This window comes from Falco biarmicus, chromosome 9 (assembly GCF_023638135.1).
Source record: "Falco biarmicus isolate bFalBia1 chromosome 9, bFalBia1.pri, whole genome shotgun sequence".
NCBI classification, from domain to species: domain Eukaryota; kingdom Metazoa; phylum Chordata; class Aves; order Falconiformes; family Falconidae; genus Falco; species Falco biarmicus.
The window spans coordinates 25,949,356-25,966,394 of NC_079296.1; the positions used below are offsets into that span (position 1 = coordinate 25,949,356).

General features: G+C 48.9%; 1 protein-coding gene across 1 annotated transcript in view; it reads right to left on the reverse strand.

Moving 5' to 3' along the window:
* Window positions 1-1,372, reverse strand: part of NEURL1 (neuralized E3 ubiquitin protein ligase 1) — a 165,698-nt gene extending 164,326 nt beyond the window's left edge. The window contains exon 1 of the mRNA XM_056352714.1: window positions 1,073-1,372. Coding sequence (XP_056208689.1) covers window positions 1,073-1,157 — 85 coding nt within the window. The 5' untranslated portion in view covers window positions 1,158-1,372. The remainder of the gene's footprint in view (window positions 1-1,072) is intronic.
* Between the last annotated feature and the right edge of the window lie 15,667 nt (window positions 1,373-17,039).

Below are 17,039 nucleotides of genomic sequence, written 5' to 3' on the forward strand. Positions count from 1 at the left end.
CAGCTGCTTATTCTGCAACACGCTGGGGAAGCTGCAACAAGTTCCGATCATCTGAAATGGCTGTGGGAGCAGCACCTTCTCTCATTCCCTGCTTACAGAGAGATGTCTGACATCCTCTATCCCCATCCTTCAGCGCCTTTGGCTGTGAAAACGTGCTTAGTGAAGAAGTACCCAGGTAGCGGTGAACAAATACGGTGTGTATTGCTGCCCAAGGAAATCCCTTTCAAGGATGACAGGTTATTTTCTGCCACCACCAGCTGGTTTACAGAGAAAGAGGGTAAAAAAGGGCAGGGACAGAGGAGACCTTGGGCAGTCACTCCTGCTTGCCTTACAGAAGTCACCCCCATTCAGTTTGATCCAACAGTGCCCCAGGATTTCAGAAAAGGGATTTCATCCTTACGAGGAACAAAATAACCGTGTAAGCTGGACAAGGAGCCCCACATAGACCCTGCCCTCCTCCAAACAGGACTGACAGTCATCGTCCACCCCCACCCCCCCCAGACACGTTCCTGGAGCACCAAGGAAAGGCACCAAAGCCATGATTTCGTTCACTGAGAAACACCTGGAGATGCTTTGGTGGTCGACTCCACTGACCCTTGCTTTCCCGGGGTGCTGCTGCCTTGGGGAGACCTGTGCAACCACCAGTCACCCACGGGGCACTGCCGGGCAAGAAGCAGCAGGGCTGGGAGCTGGGCAGGGGGGGTCACACCACCAGGCGGCATGAGGCGTCAGGCATGGAGCCATCCCACCGCGGGGTGCCCAGGGAGCCCAGACTGTCCCGAGGTGCCCGGGGTGCTCATGGAGCCCAACCCGGCCGGAGTGCCCAGGGAGCCCATCCTGCCCCAAGGTGCCCGGGGAGCCTGTCCGGCGCGGGGTGCTCCGGGCGCCACGAGTGCCTAGGGGTCTCATCCCGGTGTGGGGTCCCTGGGGTGCCCAGGGTTTGTGTCCTGCTTTGGTGCCCATCCCACCTCGGGGTGCCCAGAGCTCCCATCCCGCTCCAGGCTGCACGGGTACTTCGGGTGCCCCGGGGTACGGGGTGCCCGTCCTGCCGGGGGTGCCGGCCGAGCCGTACCTTTGAGGTGGTGGTGGCGGGCGCGGTGCAGGCGGCCCTGGCCGCCGCGGGGCAGCGCGGGGATGCTGGAGAAGCGGCTCCCCATGGCGACATCCGAGCCGGGCGGGCGACACCGCGCAAGGTCCGTGCCCGGGGGCTGTGGCGGTGGCAGCGGCGGGGGGGAGCAGCGCTCCTCCGGCGTCCCCCGCGCTCACTCGGCCGCCGGGAGCGCCGCCGCCCGCCGCCCGCCGGGCCCCATGCCCCACGGTGCCGTCGCCCTCCGCGGGGCCGCGCCGGCTCCGCCGCGGCTCGGTACGGCGGGGCGGGGCGGCAGCACCGCGGCCCCCCCGCCGAGCCCCGTCGCCATGGAGACAGTTGTTCCGCCCCGGCGGGGGGGGCGCGCCGCCGCGCGTCGCCCAGATGTGCCACCGCTGGCGCGACAGGTGGGGACACGCGGGACCCCCTCCCGCTCCCCCGGCTCGGTCCCGGGCGCACGCACAGCGGCCCCGCAGCGGGGGCGGCGGCAGCGGCCCGGCCCGGCCCGGCTCCCCCGGGATCTCGGCGGCAAGCACAGCCAGCCCTCCCCCCGCAGACCCCCGGGCCGGGGTCGTTATTGCCCCCCCAGCCCGCGGGGAAAGCACCCTGTGAAGCGACACAGGTCCACCTCCGGGACGATGCTACGGGGCCCGCTCTCACACCTGCTGGCCCTAAACCCGCTTCCCTGGGCCAGCAAAGGCAAGGGGATTTGAGGGTGACCCCAGAATCCACCCCCCCCCAAAATAAAAAAAAAAAAAGCTGTGTCACGCACCAACATCCACCCAAGCAGCCGCAGCGTGCGGGGGGGGGGACAGGACTGTCCTAAAACAACAGGGATTCTCACGGATGTCCAAGCAGGGCTCCGGGGAAGGCAAATCTGAGGGGCAGGCAGCTCCTTCCCCAGCCCTGCGGCAGGTGGGCAAGAAGGCAGGTAGAGGGGCGAGTAGGTCCCTTACTGGTCCCCAACCTACCCAGCAAGGCCAAGTGGGTGCCTGCACCCACCGCTTTACCCGCCCCCGTGGCTCAAAGCAACGAGGAGCTCTAGCCAAGCTCAGGGAAGCGGGCAGGGTAGAAATGGGGTGAAGGGAAACACTTCACTAGCAAGCCCCACTCCCATGAAGGGTCAGGAGCTTGTACTGGTGAAGCACTAGCATGGGGCACTGCCTGCACCTGTGGCTTCTGAAAGGCGCTGCAACATAAACACACCCCACATGAACTGGGACTGCCCTGCACGGCTGGAGCCCTCTGTGCAGAGCTGAGCCTCTGCACAGCCACACGGAGCTGCACAGCATCCGTGCTGCTGACACAAACTCACTCATACCTGCACACATACCACACACACACGTGGCGCTCTCTTGACATGAAAGAGAAGGTCCTGGGTTAATACCACACCTGCCCACCAGCAAACATGGGGGTCCTCCCTGCCTTGCCCACCCGGCAGCCACCCAGGCCACGAGTTGCTCCACGGAAGCAGCCAGGGCCATACAAGCTGGTGAGATTCCCCTTGGCCTCACCCCAGCAGCCCCTCAGCCACAGGGGGATTTCTGCTGCGATGAGCACAAACCAGGATGCAGAGGAGCTCAGCTGGTACCACATTAAAATAAATCCACAGCTGATGCTGGTCTGTTGCACGTTTTCGTTACCTTTTTCTTCAAAGGGGGCAGTAGGTTCTGGAGACACACACATTTGCAGGCTTCATGTGGAGTTTCAGCAAATGCTGAAGGCTGAGGGCAGCTTCAGTTCAGCTATGTCAGGGCTGTAAAATGTCTTTTCCCTTCCTTCTGTTGAACAAACAATTAATGTTCAGCTTCCTTCCAAAAGGTGAAATTGTCCACTTATCCATCCACCTCCACCCGCATCTCTCCGTCCTCCTAGTAAATGTAAGAATAGCCCTTCCTGGTCAGGAGCCACACGTAGACGTTTCTACCTTCAAAACAGTTACTGCCATGGTTTCCCCACCCAGAGAGCCAAAAGACCCTTGTTCTCTGAAACCACTCAGGTACATAACTTTCAGGGAAGGGGAAGCCTTCTGAGGTTAAATAATATGACTTGATAAGAAATAGTGAAAATCTTGACCAAAATCTGATGCTGAAATCAGGATGAGGATTTCTTTTGGTGCGTGTGATGCAGGAGGCCAGGCTGAGGAATCATTCCCATCCTGTCCAGCCTTAGATCGCAATATGGGTGAGATGTGCACCCCATTTTCACATCCTTTCTCATTCTCTCAGAAGCAGTAAGGGATGACCATGCCAGTCAGGGTGCTGCCGTGGCAGTGCTGGCCTTGAGCTCCTGCTCAAACACAAGCCTCTCAACATTCGGTGCTGTCAGTATATGGGGTCCTGCTCTGGTAAGTCCATCAGCTGCATCCACAGGCAGGAAGCTCATGAGCAGAGGTGGGACAGAGATTAAGTGAGAGTGAGTCACATCTTTCTTTACATCCTTTGCGAACACTGTATTTCCAGCTAGCTCATCATATAGTGAGCCCACAAAGAAACACAGGACTGGAATGGCCCTTAGACAGGCAACTCAAGCTCCTCATCGTACAATACCTTCCATCCTGCTGAACCCAGTTGTGTGCAACCAACAAAAAAAATCCCCGTTCTTTCTCAATTCCTTTTCTTTAGTCTCTCTCTGTGCCTGTCCTTGAATTGTAAGAGGTCTCGAGTAAGGACTGTCAACATAAAAGCTTCACGTTTTATGGTGTCAGCATAAGGCAAATTATAATGGAAAGAGGCATCTTTCCGTTGTATAAAAAAGATTTTGAAAAAGTTTGAACTAGAGACACAGGGGACATCCATATAATAGCACAGGGAACATTTCTGTGCAGTCATCTGTTAAATTACAGGCACTCACGCGTGCATCATGCATGCTGCTAACTGTGCCTTGCGTGATAGCTCACTGCATGGTAGACCCGCTCCCAGAAGGACCAAGTGCTTTCTGCTCTCACCAAATCCACTCTGAGTTTTAGTCACCAGGCACCAATTTAATCTTGGTACCGCACTGTGAATATTAAACTATACCCATGGCTGACAGATTATGTGCTCAACCCTTTTCCCCTTGGAGGATCAAGATAGAGACAGTGAAAGGAGGAGTCCATATAGATCTGCCTTAGCAACGTGTTCAGCTTCTGTGAGGGGTGGGCTTCGCTTTGCCTGACACCGCAGCCTGCAGTTAACACCGTGGGGAGGAATGCAAAACAGCACCAGGGTTTTGCTGTGATCGTATCTCGGTGCACTTTATCAGAGAGTCTTTGGATTTGCTCCTGACACTGGTTGGAGAAGGAGTGAGAAGGAGGGGCTGCTTGCTGTCCTTGCCAGCTTATGTCAGCTCTTCCTGCAGAAAATGTTGAGCAGGGTGAGAAATATGCTCTGTGATCACAGGGGCCCTCGACAGACAAAACAGGATCACACTGATTCTGGGGTTTTGCCTTTTCCCTGTGCTGTAGCAACAGGGAGCACTGAAACAGCTTGCCAGAACTGCAGGGCTTTCCCGCTAGTAAGTCAGGACATTTCTTGGTATTAGTGATATCAATTGAATTGGCTGATTAGGGACATGCAATTTCTTGGTATCAATCCTGTCAGGTAGTGGGGGTCTGGTCATGCCGTGTGATAGAGCAGGATCAGTTTGCACTGAATTATAATTCCTCTCCACCTTCTGTATTCGTGTGGGGGCAGCTGAAAGCCAATTTGTAATTTGTACTTAGAAGTCGATAGAGACAATGCAGTCAGTCCATGAACTTCATCTGAAACAAGCATCAGCTCCAGGAAAGGTGCTAACGTCATGATTATCATGACAAACACAAGGAGGAAGGCACAGTCATATCTGCTCATGGAACATCTGCTGCCTTAAGTCACGACACTACCCACGAATTCTTCACCCAAAAGCTGGGTGCAACGATGAGCTCCAGCTGTTCAGCTCAGACGTTTGTGAAGGAGGAGAGAGATGGGATGAGGGGGAGGGGGGGGTTGTGAGACAGTGGGAGGGTACCATCTACATGCAAAAAGAGCTCATGGAGAAGGGTGGCTGGACAGACTGCTAGATTTGGGGCAAGACTGAACACATTTGCATCTAAGGACACTGGGTATTTTGCAAAGGGCTCTAACTCTGAAGCGCTATGCAGCAACAAAGCAAACATAGGTAAACATTCCCTTTACAAAGCCTGTGTTTGTGCCTTCTAGGCACATCATCCCTCAAGAGGTTACACAAGAAACCAGGCAACCACAAACAAGGTATAATTATGAAGAATCACAAGAACAGGAATACGCATGAAGCCCAAGCCACCATTGCTGGAGACCTGGGTAAACACATGTCAGAATTTACATCCCAAGAGGATGCTCAGAGTAAGAGGCGTGACCCAAGGAATGAGTGTCAGAATAAAACACAGAGCAGCGAGTAGATGCTGCCCAGGTTCTTTTAGCTTTGAAATTCATGGGGTCCAGCAGCCTGGACCACTCACTAGCACACATGTGAATGGGAGCACTAAGAAATTGGACATGTGACTGTTTGACCACCCTTTACACACACTGGAAACATTAATCTCAAAAGTAATCCAAAGGAGTGAATTCTTTCCTCGTTCTTCCTCTTTTCCTCCATCTCCAGATGGAGAAACTGAGGCAACAAGCTGTTTTAGCTTATGTGGTACCTGAAGCAGCAAAGGGGCTGAGGGTTCGGGATGGACATACGCCCTATGTCCCTTCTCGAGCAAGGTTTGATGCACTGGGCCCTGTTCATTTCACATGCTCATTAATTTAATTCTTTGCCTTATATATTGAAGAAGGATCTGCAAAAGAATTCAGATGTTGCTTGATTTGCTGTAATTAAATGCCTAGCATCCGATCTTCACAGATGTAGAAAAGAAGCCACACCTCTCCGTGAAATATACAGACCTGAATGCTGCAGGGAGAAAAGATAATTTGGCAGATACTCACTGCACCTAATTGCCGGACTAATCTCCTAATTTATGTATTTTTAATCACCTGAATGACAGTTGGCCAATGGCATACTTGATGTGGCATGCATCACCCCAAGACAAAAGCCCTGCAGATGCTACCTCAGAAAGGTCTGCCCCCCATGGCTGTCACCTCTGAACCGATGCAAAGCTGGATGTAAGACTCAGATGGGACAGAAGCAAATTCAGTATTGTGAATTGAAATAGGACAGGATGGCAAGAGTCTGCTCTCAGTCGTAAGTGAACAACTTCTTGCCTGTGTGTTCCTGTGTCTAACAGGACAATAGATTTCACAGCAGCAGCCAGCACAGTCTGCAAAGATACTTCTAGAAACAGCAACTTAAAGTGAAGAGAGTCAAAAGATCTGTAGATGTAAAGCCTTATCAATATTTATAAAATGCTTAGTCTCAGACAGCAGTCAACAAAATGTTATCAAGACAGGTGATCATCCAATTTGGTGTTCTTTCCCTAAGAAAGCTAAATCCTAGGTCGCATCTTTTGCAAGAAATGTAGATAGTTTTTTTCTACGAGTGAGATGAGAAAGAAGTGTCCATCTTTCATGACATACTGGATTTACAGTGTGCAGGCTGGGAAAACATGTTTTGTACAGCCAGTTCGATTCTTCAGATTAATTCTATTTATTTTCTGACCTTTACATTAGCAGTTCATCCTTCATCAGCACAGGATCTGCACAAGAGCAGAAGCTGCTGCCTGACCTTCAAGGCAGAACCACAGCAGCAATTACATGATACTTTGGTGCCTTGTTATATACGTGGACATCAATCCTGGAGGCTTCTGGAAAAATCGTTCTCCTGGACTGATGCTTGTGTAGCCTAGCAGGTTTCTCTTCCTGATGGCATCAAGGTACTACACTTGCTTTTCTAAGCTTTTCAGAGCCTCAGCTCCATCCTGCAGGACAACAGGGTTGACTCCTGTCTTTAGTCCCTTTTAATTCAAGACTATTGTGTTCCCCACACTGGGAAACTGTGGGGCCTGCTGAGCCCCAAGAGTATGTTAGAGCAACCCCAAGGCTGCTTCTTCCCACAGCAGAAGGCTTCAAGGGGCACATTTTTGCCATATCCCAGAAGCCCACATCTCACCACTAAGACGGAGCTAACATGAAAGACTACTATGGAGCAGGGGATATTTCCAGGGGAATCAGCTCCTCCCTATTTAAAGGATTCTTTGATCTACAAAAGAAATCTAACAGGAATTTAGCACAGCTAATCATCAAGCCTTTGATCTTCCCTTTGGAGTTTCACTGTGTCAGCCAGCCTGAACCCCTACTTCCAGCAATATGAGCCAGAGATTTCCCCCGAGCACATTGCAGTGAGTTTACCAGCCCCACAGACTGACCAGTGTTGCAGGGATTTTTTTCTCCCATTCACTTTACTTTTGGGTAATCTCTCCCTTGAAACATTTTATTGGACAATGGATCTTCACATCTCTGTCAAGATGGTGGATATTTCTACTGAGGTGGCAGGCAGACCATTGTGGCAGAACACCAAGTCTGAGGGATACTTGTCTTCTAAAGAAGATCCTACATTCTTTGCAGATCTAAATGGGTTTCTGTTATAGTAGGGAAAAAGCAAGACTTGGATGACAGATGCCATTGCCAACCTCATATCCTACTTCTGCATCCAAATATTTGCTTTTCATTAAATTTACTGCCCAAATTAACAGTGGAAGTGCCCAGATTTCTAACTTGGGTCACTGCAAGCCAATTTTAACTCATGCTAGGAAGCCAGCATCCTCAATAAATAATGGGAGAAAACAAACTTTTACTAAATATGGTCAGTTAGAGAAAGGGGAAGTGTGATAAGGGCTGTTAGTCTGTACCTCTACAAATGTTTGACATCCTCAATACCTGAAATGGTGGTTTAGATTATCAAAGGGAAGGCACCCAACAACTTTTGAATACTGGTCAGTAGTCAACCGTCAAAGTACTAAGTATGTCTTGACCTTGTGTGTTTCACCTACAGGTGGAGTTCTTTCACAGTAATATTTCCTACCCATACTGCACACGAGGACTGATGACGTTTTAACACCTTTTTGGTCCAGCTCCTTTTCCCCCTCAACACATTCCTCACTGGAAGGGCTGCTGACAGCCCTGGCCCCGCTCCTAGCAAAGTGATGGACTGACCTCATCCTATTCCTATCCAGACTCCTCAAGCTTTCCCCATCTGTTTCCAGGACATCAGTGCAGCTTCACAGCCTCCAGGGTTTACAAACTCCAAATAAACTTAAAGCAATAGGAAGAGTCTAGGTTTTGATTTTCCAGTCTTCCATAGTCTGCAGAGCTCCCAGACAGCAAACAGCCCCGAACACAACCATGCAGAATGACAAAAACAGTACCAAACAGCCAGCCAACCAAGACAGTCCTCCCCCATCAGACTAAACCTTAGACTGGTTGTAGAATCAGGATGCATCCAGTATTTGTCCTCCTGACAAAATCCCACCCAAGTTGTCCAGCCCCTCCCTGCATGGCTGCTGAAGCTGAACACCACCTTCAGGGGTCCCGGGCAGGCTGACGAGGCTGCTCATTAATTCCCTCCTGGGCCCCATGAGGATTCCCAAGCAAATTGCACTGAAGTTGTCTGAATCTCAAGAAGATGACCTGGAAACAGCAGCAGTAACCTTCACAGTCTACAGAGCCCTGGCTGGGGGCACTGGATGTGCAGCCTGTTGGTAGCATCTTGAAGCCACCGTTTCTCTTCTTTGCTCTTTGACACAAATGGTGGGAGCCAGCCAGAAACTCAGAAATGTCAAGTTTAGTATCATAAAGCCCTGTTGATTCTCAAAGGCAATTTGAGGTGCATTCCTGATGGGAGGCCCTTCTCACCAGAAGAATACCAGGGACTGCTGAATTCAGCAAAACAGGTGCAACTATTTCTTTTCCCAAGGGTACAGTCCTGTCTCACAGGCAGTGAGGACTAACCCCGCAGGCAAATATCAGCCTTAATTTTGGCTTAACAGCCAGGATCAGCCAGCATGCATTTCAAAACCGTATCCTTGAAATGCACAACTGAACCAGGGAGGAACAGAGGAGAGCACAAGTGCCCCACAGGGCTTATTTGAACAATCTTGCTGACAGATCTGTTCTTTTCTCAAAATTTCCAGTCTGCACAACAGATCACAATATGAAATCAGACACTGTCACTGGGCTCTGATAAATGTGAACATAAGGGCTAAACACTCCCTTCCCGTATGAATAAATACTCTAATTCAAACTGCACCACTCGCATTGCTCATGCTGTCACTAAAATCCTGCAGGCAGCATTAGAGCCTAGTAGCCAAACATCACCCATCATTACTCAAGTCACGAACAGATAGAGATTCTCAGCCCTCATTTACTGACAAACATATTCCCGATATTCTCTCTTCAAAAACCTTCCGAGTTATACCTACTGGATTCAAAAGAAAATTTTGCTTCTCTGTTTATGAATTAAAGACAAGATGTCCCTGAGACATTTAGAAAACAAATTCCCCTTTAATTTTAAAATTGCAAGCAAAGGAGAAGCTACTACACTGTTAGACTAATTTTCGTGGTGTTTAAATGACTGCTAAAAAATTGCAATGCCCAGTCTGAATTTGCTGAGTTGCAAGTTCCATGTCAGTGGAGCTTGTTAATGTTTTTCTGTTGGAACCACAATTCATGAGTATCTACTTTACCTGTTGGATCAACCATTCAACCTTCTTTTCAACAAACTGAACAGGTCAACGGACTAATTAACAGCCTTATAGTAGTTAAGACTAATTGACAAGGCAGGGCTTTTGCTTTTATACCATTATAACTGTTCTTATTTTCACCTTCTCTGTCTTTGTGGTAGTGAAAACCCTTTCAGGGTGGAATCTAACCTCATTTTGGGAAGGAATTCAATAGCAAGAGCTGGGTTTGCAATGCTTCTGTCCGCTTCCAGAGCACACTTCTAGCTAAAAGAGGACACAGGCAATAAATCAACGATTATGCCAGATGCAAAGATTGAGAATTTGATAATCTGAAATAACCCGAAGTACAGTCCCTGCCTTGCACTTATATGGCTTAATCGTTCTGCTCCGCTGCTCAGGTCAGAAAGCCATGGCTGGAGGCCAGCAAACATCTGAGTGAAGTCAGCTCCAGGTGCTGCTTGTAACCAGCAGCAGCAAATCCAGTTTGTGGTTGTTCTGTGGCCACTGTGTGCTGGTGTGGTTCCCCCCCAAATCAGCTTCAGTCACCCAGAGGTGATTTACTCCTGGGGAGCAAGGGTGGTTCTTGGCAGTGAACTCGGGGAGGCCAGATGAAAAGAGGGCTGGAGGATGGAGGTGAATGCCAGAAATGGTGCAGCGGCACCGAGCTGAGGGTGCTGCTACATGGCTGGAAAATCAGCTGCCAGAAACCTGCTCAGCCATTAACTGCTGAAAACCCTGGCTGAGACCACGCTGGGGAGGGATCAGTTCTCTTGACCCTCCTCACTCAGGTATGCTGTCACTCCATTACTGTTTATAACATGGACCTCAAATATTCTCCGTAGTGCCTCTCAGGGTCACTGCAGCAGTTTACAGTTGTTTTGCAGAGATGGACTGCCATCAGCTAAAGAAAAAGGAAAAATTTAGTGAGGTTTAAGGACAAAAAATGGCTCAAAGGGACATGCTCCCATTATAAAGAAGGGAGGGGAAGGGGACATGGGGGCCTGCCCCTGAAAGGTCTTAATGAAAGGACAGGGATTAATTTACAACAGCACATTTAATGTTGCATGTGGTACCAAAGTCGGGACACTGAGTTCCTGAGGAGGTTTAACACAGAACAGCTCAGGGGCACTCAGAGCTCTTGGAAAAGGCCCATAGCCAAAGCCCTGTTACTGCAGATAAAGCCTAAAGGAGCAGAGGGGTGGCTATTACAATGCCATAGGATCCTATCATCCCACACGACGTGCTTCTAGCTATCTGCTTCAGAAAGGCAGGAGTGCTTAGACGGAGATGGGCTGTTACCAAAGGCAGAGTGAGATGATTATCCTCTGCTGGACACGAGGCACAGCAGGTAATTGCTGCCTGTGGGACCACAAGGATTTAGCCTGGGACAGAGAATACAGAAAATTGCAACGTGCTTTAAAAGACCATTTCTGCTGAGTCCGTGATTGTTAGTATTAAGTAAAGTTATAAACCATAGTCCATAATCTTCTCTTCCGAAGGTATTTTGTGCTTGGCACTGAGGACCAGGACTGAGAGGGTAGAGCCAGTTTTGTGAAGCACCATCTGCCTTGATGATGGCATGTTTTTGTCCTTAACTGTCTGCAAGAGTTTGAAGGGGTGGGCTGGGATGGCTGGTCAGTTTTACCATACGAGTCCTGTAAGATTACCTGCTGCTTTGGATGAAGTTTATTGCTTTCTTGGGATTGCCTCTTCTAAAAACATGCATGAATTACTCCTCATGATTATATTCCTGGGGACAGCAAGTAAGAACATGCCAGAGACCAGCAATGCAGCAGTAAACCCACAGCAACCTGCAGCCACCTCTTCCTCCCTTCTTCCTTCTAATAAGGTGTTAGAGCTCAAGCTCTAAAGTTTTTAAGCTCAGAGACAAGCGCCAAAGTCAGAATGTGGGTGAAAGAAATAACAAGAGCTGGGCAAAGAAAGGAAAACTGTACCTTTGAGTCTGCACATCCTGAGATTCCTAGGATTTGTTGGTTTCCCATTTGTCATGGCCAAGCATAGATGAAATCTGCCACAGGGATCACTGACAAGTCACTTGGCATCACAGAGAATATCTGCTGCTGGAGAAAGAAAGAGACCCCCCCCGAGAAGGTAAAGGCATGCTGGTATTTTCCTGGGAGAAAGACAGAATTGCCACGATCAGATGACTGCATTTGTGTTCACAGCCTTCTGAAGACACCCAGCACCATATAAATACCACAAATGTACACAGAGAAAAATATTAACGATGTAGGAAGGTGGGTTATACACACAGATAAAGTCAAGAGCTAGATGACAAGACAGTCTTGTGAAACGGGACTCTAATTTTGCTGGAAGACGAATTGCAGCTACTGTGAAACACCAGGTTTTAAATACTTCAGGGATGTATGTCTTAGATCAGGTGGCCCTAGCATCAGTAGAAGAATGAAACAGAATTTTCATGTCAGAACACAGATTTTACTTAGGCTCAGAGATCACCTATCACTCTGCAGAGGAACTGACGACCAGACAGCAGTGTGTGTTTACACATACGCTGGGTAACAAGCTCTTGCAACTTTCATAACATTTAAGCTGTTACCTGGGCCCCAGATACTTGGAAAAGCTCCTTTTTGGCAGGTAAGGAGAAGAGGTAGGACAGAGAATTTTGATAATTGCACAGATGATTAAGATGTCCTCTTCACAGTTTCTAAACTACACTGTCATTGCTACTCTTGAATGAACGACCTAGAAACACAGACGTTCTCCAGCTGAGCCACTCTGAACCAGAGGAGTCTGTAAAACAAAGTAGATTTTTATCTGGAAGAAAAGGCTTTTAGAAAAGCAGCAGCAGCTAGGGGTAAAGAGATGTCAGAGCTGCTCAGCCCTTCCCACGTGGGCTCCATCACTGGTGACAGTGGCCGCCGCAGCTGCCACCTGTGCAGGGCTGTGCCTGCTCGGGTGAGGAGCAGCTGAGGCTTCATCCCTGTGACTGCACCACCAGGTAGACAGGGTGGTTGGCAAAGGGGCTGTCAAAGGATGTGACTAAAGGCTTCTTATGAGAAAGAGCTGCCAATTTGGGTTTGGTTTGGGGTTTTTTTTTTCTTCTCTGCAGAGAAATGGTACAGTGAGCTGAGTGTTCTGTCTCTGACTCACTTTTTGAGGCAAGTTTGGAGTCAGCGCTGCTGCTCAAAGGAAACCTGAGACAAACCCAAACCGCGACTGGCTTAAATACTGCCGTATGTGATGGTTTACACCTTTGCAAAGCAGAAACCCTGCCTCACTGCATGCACATCCTCCTCTCACAGAGGCAGGGGGGTTTAACCATTGTGTGTATGAGAGTAAATAACCACAAAACACACTGGAAGAGTCAGTCTCCCACCTCATAGCACCAAGGAACATGGAGGCAAGGTGAACTTTAACACACGTGGAAAGAGATTGTGGGTTTTTTAACAAGAAAACATCTGTAGTGTTTTGGTTACGGTGTCTTCATGCATACCTCAGTTTTCTTGGGAAACTGCTGCATGGTTTACAGCAGAGAGGAGCAGACCCTTACACCACCCAGCCCTGCCAGTGGGATTGCTTCTCTTTCACCAGCCAGTACAACCCCTGCGGTTCGTTTGCAGTGCCTAAGAAAGAGTTAACTTTGCTCTACCACACTGTTAGCCCAGAAAATGCCTGATGGCTCTGAAAAGTTAGCAGAGATACATACACGAGATGAGCCCAAGCATCCTGGATGACAACCACGCTTGTGCTTCAGCCTCCAGCATCGCATCGATGCTGCAGAAGTTCTGTGTCACTGTACCTCTGAGCAACTCCAGAGCAGGGCTGGCAGCGCTGATCTGCCCGGTACCACTTCCAGGGATGCTCAGCACTCCTGAAAAATCTCCCTCTTGTCTACGAGTACGATGGGACGGGCGGGCGGACGGACAGCCCTTGCAGCCGCCGGCGCCGAGCCCGTGGGACGGCCGGAGCCGCAGCACCGCTCCGTGGTGACGGGTCCCTCTGCAAGCAAAGCACGAGGACGCAGGCTTGCTGGTTTAAAATGCACTGTTTAGGACCCGTGCATCACCGTGTTGTACAAAGAAAAGCTGTTTCCACCCCGTTTAGAGGCTTTGCTCTGCTGCCTTGCCTTCCCTCCACCCCACCCCCCAGCTCCAGCCCCCCCGGGTGCAAACAGCCCTAGCTTCCCTTTTTAAAGGTCCTGCTCTGCTGCACCAGAGTGCACAGCAGTGACACTGGGATGCTGCTTCATCCTATGTGAATGACTCAAAAACACAGTCAGTTTCACTTAAGGCCTTGAATAAAACCAAAAATTTCCTGGGGAAAAACATTGTGAAACTTCCTAATAAATTTATCTTTCTGTCTTTACAAACTTCTTCCATTCCTGACATGTAAATTAGAGAAATAGAGGATCACTCCTTACAAAAGATCCATGACATTAATCAGCTTGTCTCTAGGAAACTCCTACGTCGTTGCTTGCGCATCCCAGAAGTACTAAATTCAACCACAAGCACAAGCAGTGCAGGTAGATTTGTGTTATAACAACATATCTGTAGCCACAGGAATGTTTTAAGAAATCTGTGCTACGGATTACATCTTGAAAATTCAAGAGTCCATATCTAGTATGCCAAATGGCTACTACTTGAATTGCTGGTAAGAGTCAACAGAAAGCTGACCTCGTACACGACGTGTTCTTGAATGTTAATGTGGAACAACTTGTAATGAGATATGGAAACATAATCAGGACATCAAGCCATATTCCCTATGGTTATATCAAACAAGATTTTACTATCATACAGTCACTTCACCATAACAGCCAGGAGAACAGTGACAGCAAACCAGCCCATACCTGGGATGGGAGCACTGGCAGCCAACATCTGCAAGGCAAGTGCTCACGCACCTCTGGAATGTGGCAAAATGAGGTGACAGAATCAGCTTTTAGCGGTAACTTTCCTGAAGGACTTTGGCGAATTAACCACACAGCACAGACTAAAATTTTCACTTAAAAGCCATGAATCCAGCTACCAAAGGACTTTGTTTGCTTCCTGGAGCAGTCACACTGGACAAGGACTGTGTCAGCTCCAAATCCCAATGGCTGCAGTATCCCAGGGTCGTGGCAGCAAGATGCATTTCATCACCCAACCTCCATCTCCTTTCAGACACTTAAATAGTTTCTATGACAGCCAAACTGATCTCTCAAGAAAAGTTTGTTATCAGTGGTTTTCAGCCTGTAAACTGTGGAGTCCCCAGGGCTGGAGCTTAATTTTAAGAGCCTGAGAAAAATAACAAGAAAAGCTAGTTAAATGTCAGTAGCCTTAAATCCTCTATCTGGGGCCTGCACCTCTCTGGAAGATATGTGAGCATTAGCTAATCAGAAAAAGTCTGAAAAATCACTGAGCCAGGATATTAGGAGATCAGCCCGATTCCCTAATTCTCCACCTTATTCCCTAATTCACTCTCAAGATGAGAAGAGACTCCATCTCAAATTATCTCACTGCAGCATCAGCTCCAAGCCAAGCAGATAAACGGCTTTGCAAAAAGCTCTCCATCAGAAATGGTGTGAATTAGGTCAAGGTTGGGATAATGCAGAGATCAGGCAACAGGGCTCCCACGTAAGCCAAAAGCCCAAGTGCTAATGGCCAGGAGAGAAATATATAATGGGCTCTTAAGAAGAGCAACACATAACTAAGCCATATATTTCCTCACTGGCAGTCAGCTGCATGTTGGTGCTTTAATGAAGTTACAAGGCAGAACACAGGAGTATCTAACCTCCAGAGAACATCATTAGTGAAGACAAACTACATTTCACAATGCTGCCATTATTTTTGCTAGCATCTCATTAATCATTTAATGGTCATCACTTATTCTTTTCTTAGCCTTTTCTTAGCACAGAGTACTCCACTGTGCAAAAATACCGAGATTCAGGCAGTCCCTGTCCCACAGAGCTAACAGTGCTTTAATTTGGCTCTGCTGCCAGTTCCCAATGCTGTGGAAACTCCTAATGGTAGGGAAGAAATCCTGCCTGTGTCCTTCATGAGCAGTTGAAATGGAAGGTGACTTCTGTGGTAGACTGGAGAAGCTGAAATTTGTCCAGGCAGTAAGGGGTAAAACCTCTGCCAGCTTTGCAGAAAAAGGCGGCAATGCTGCTGCTCTGCTGTCCCAAGATAGCAGTGGGAGACTAGTCCCCAAACTGTCTGAAAAAGGTAGCAGAAAATAAAGCTGAGTTGCAACCTGCTGGCCAGGTATAGACAGACTCTCAGGGGGGTCTCCCTGTGTGCCCAGGTGTCAGCAACTGGCCCACATGAACTGCAGAGGAACAAAGTATTGGTCTGCAGGCACTGTTGCTGGTAAAGGTGATTTATGGTGTTAATGGCCTTCACTTGAACACGAGATAACATATTTCCTCTTAAGCCCTGACAAAGCATTAACCCTTATCCTCTGAATAAACATGGCCAGGTGGAAGGGGTTTTCCAGTTCACCTGCTGAGAGGTGCCAAAACCAGAGATGGGACCACAGCCCTCCTGAGGTGACCTCGGAGAACATAGATGCTCTCACACCGCAGGGTTGAAGTGTTTCACCAGTGACTTACTCATCCTCCCAGTCCCTGGCTGGGGAATCACATGGATCCACACTTAACCCTGTAAATTGAATGTGAGGCAAGGAGCACACATCACTCAGGCCCTGGTTTTTGTAGCTTATTTTAACTAAACACCACCTGGAGGTGACATTCCATGTGACAATTAATGAGCCAAGAAATTAGGAAGGAAGAGACATTCAGAGCTAAATTAATTTCATAGCCATCTCTTGCTGTCCAGAAATGTGCTGGGCCAATTCTGCATCCCAGTTTGTCCCAGGGTAACTCCACAGCCAGCAGAGGCAAGGACAGGAATGGGGCAATAGCTCAGCCTCCTGCAGGGCTGGTACTAGGACCCCAACTGCAGCACTTGCTCTGAGCAGGACAGTCACCACTGTGCCCTCCAGGCAGGTGTCAGAGTTGCTGTGCCTTTGCAGATCAATTGCAAAAATATGCTTTTTTAACAGCAGAAAAAGTAGTCCTTCATTTTTCATGCCCTTACATCATCTCAGGAGCAGCTGACCAACCCATGTAAGTTTTCTAAAAATATTTTGCCTAAGGCAGATGTTCAGGACAGAAAAAAATCAGTCTGGGTAATTAAATAATTTGCCAAAGTTATAAACAACTGCAAATGGCTCCTAATGAGGTAAAACGTCATCTCCCATGCCAGGGGCCAGGACCACTCCTGCCAGAGCCCTGCAGGACCCCTACCAGGACAAGCGCTCATGGCAATGGCCTGTTTCCAGAAGGGCAAGCTTTGGGAAAACTGCTCCTAGACACCA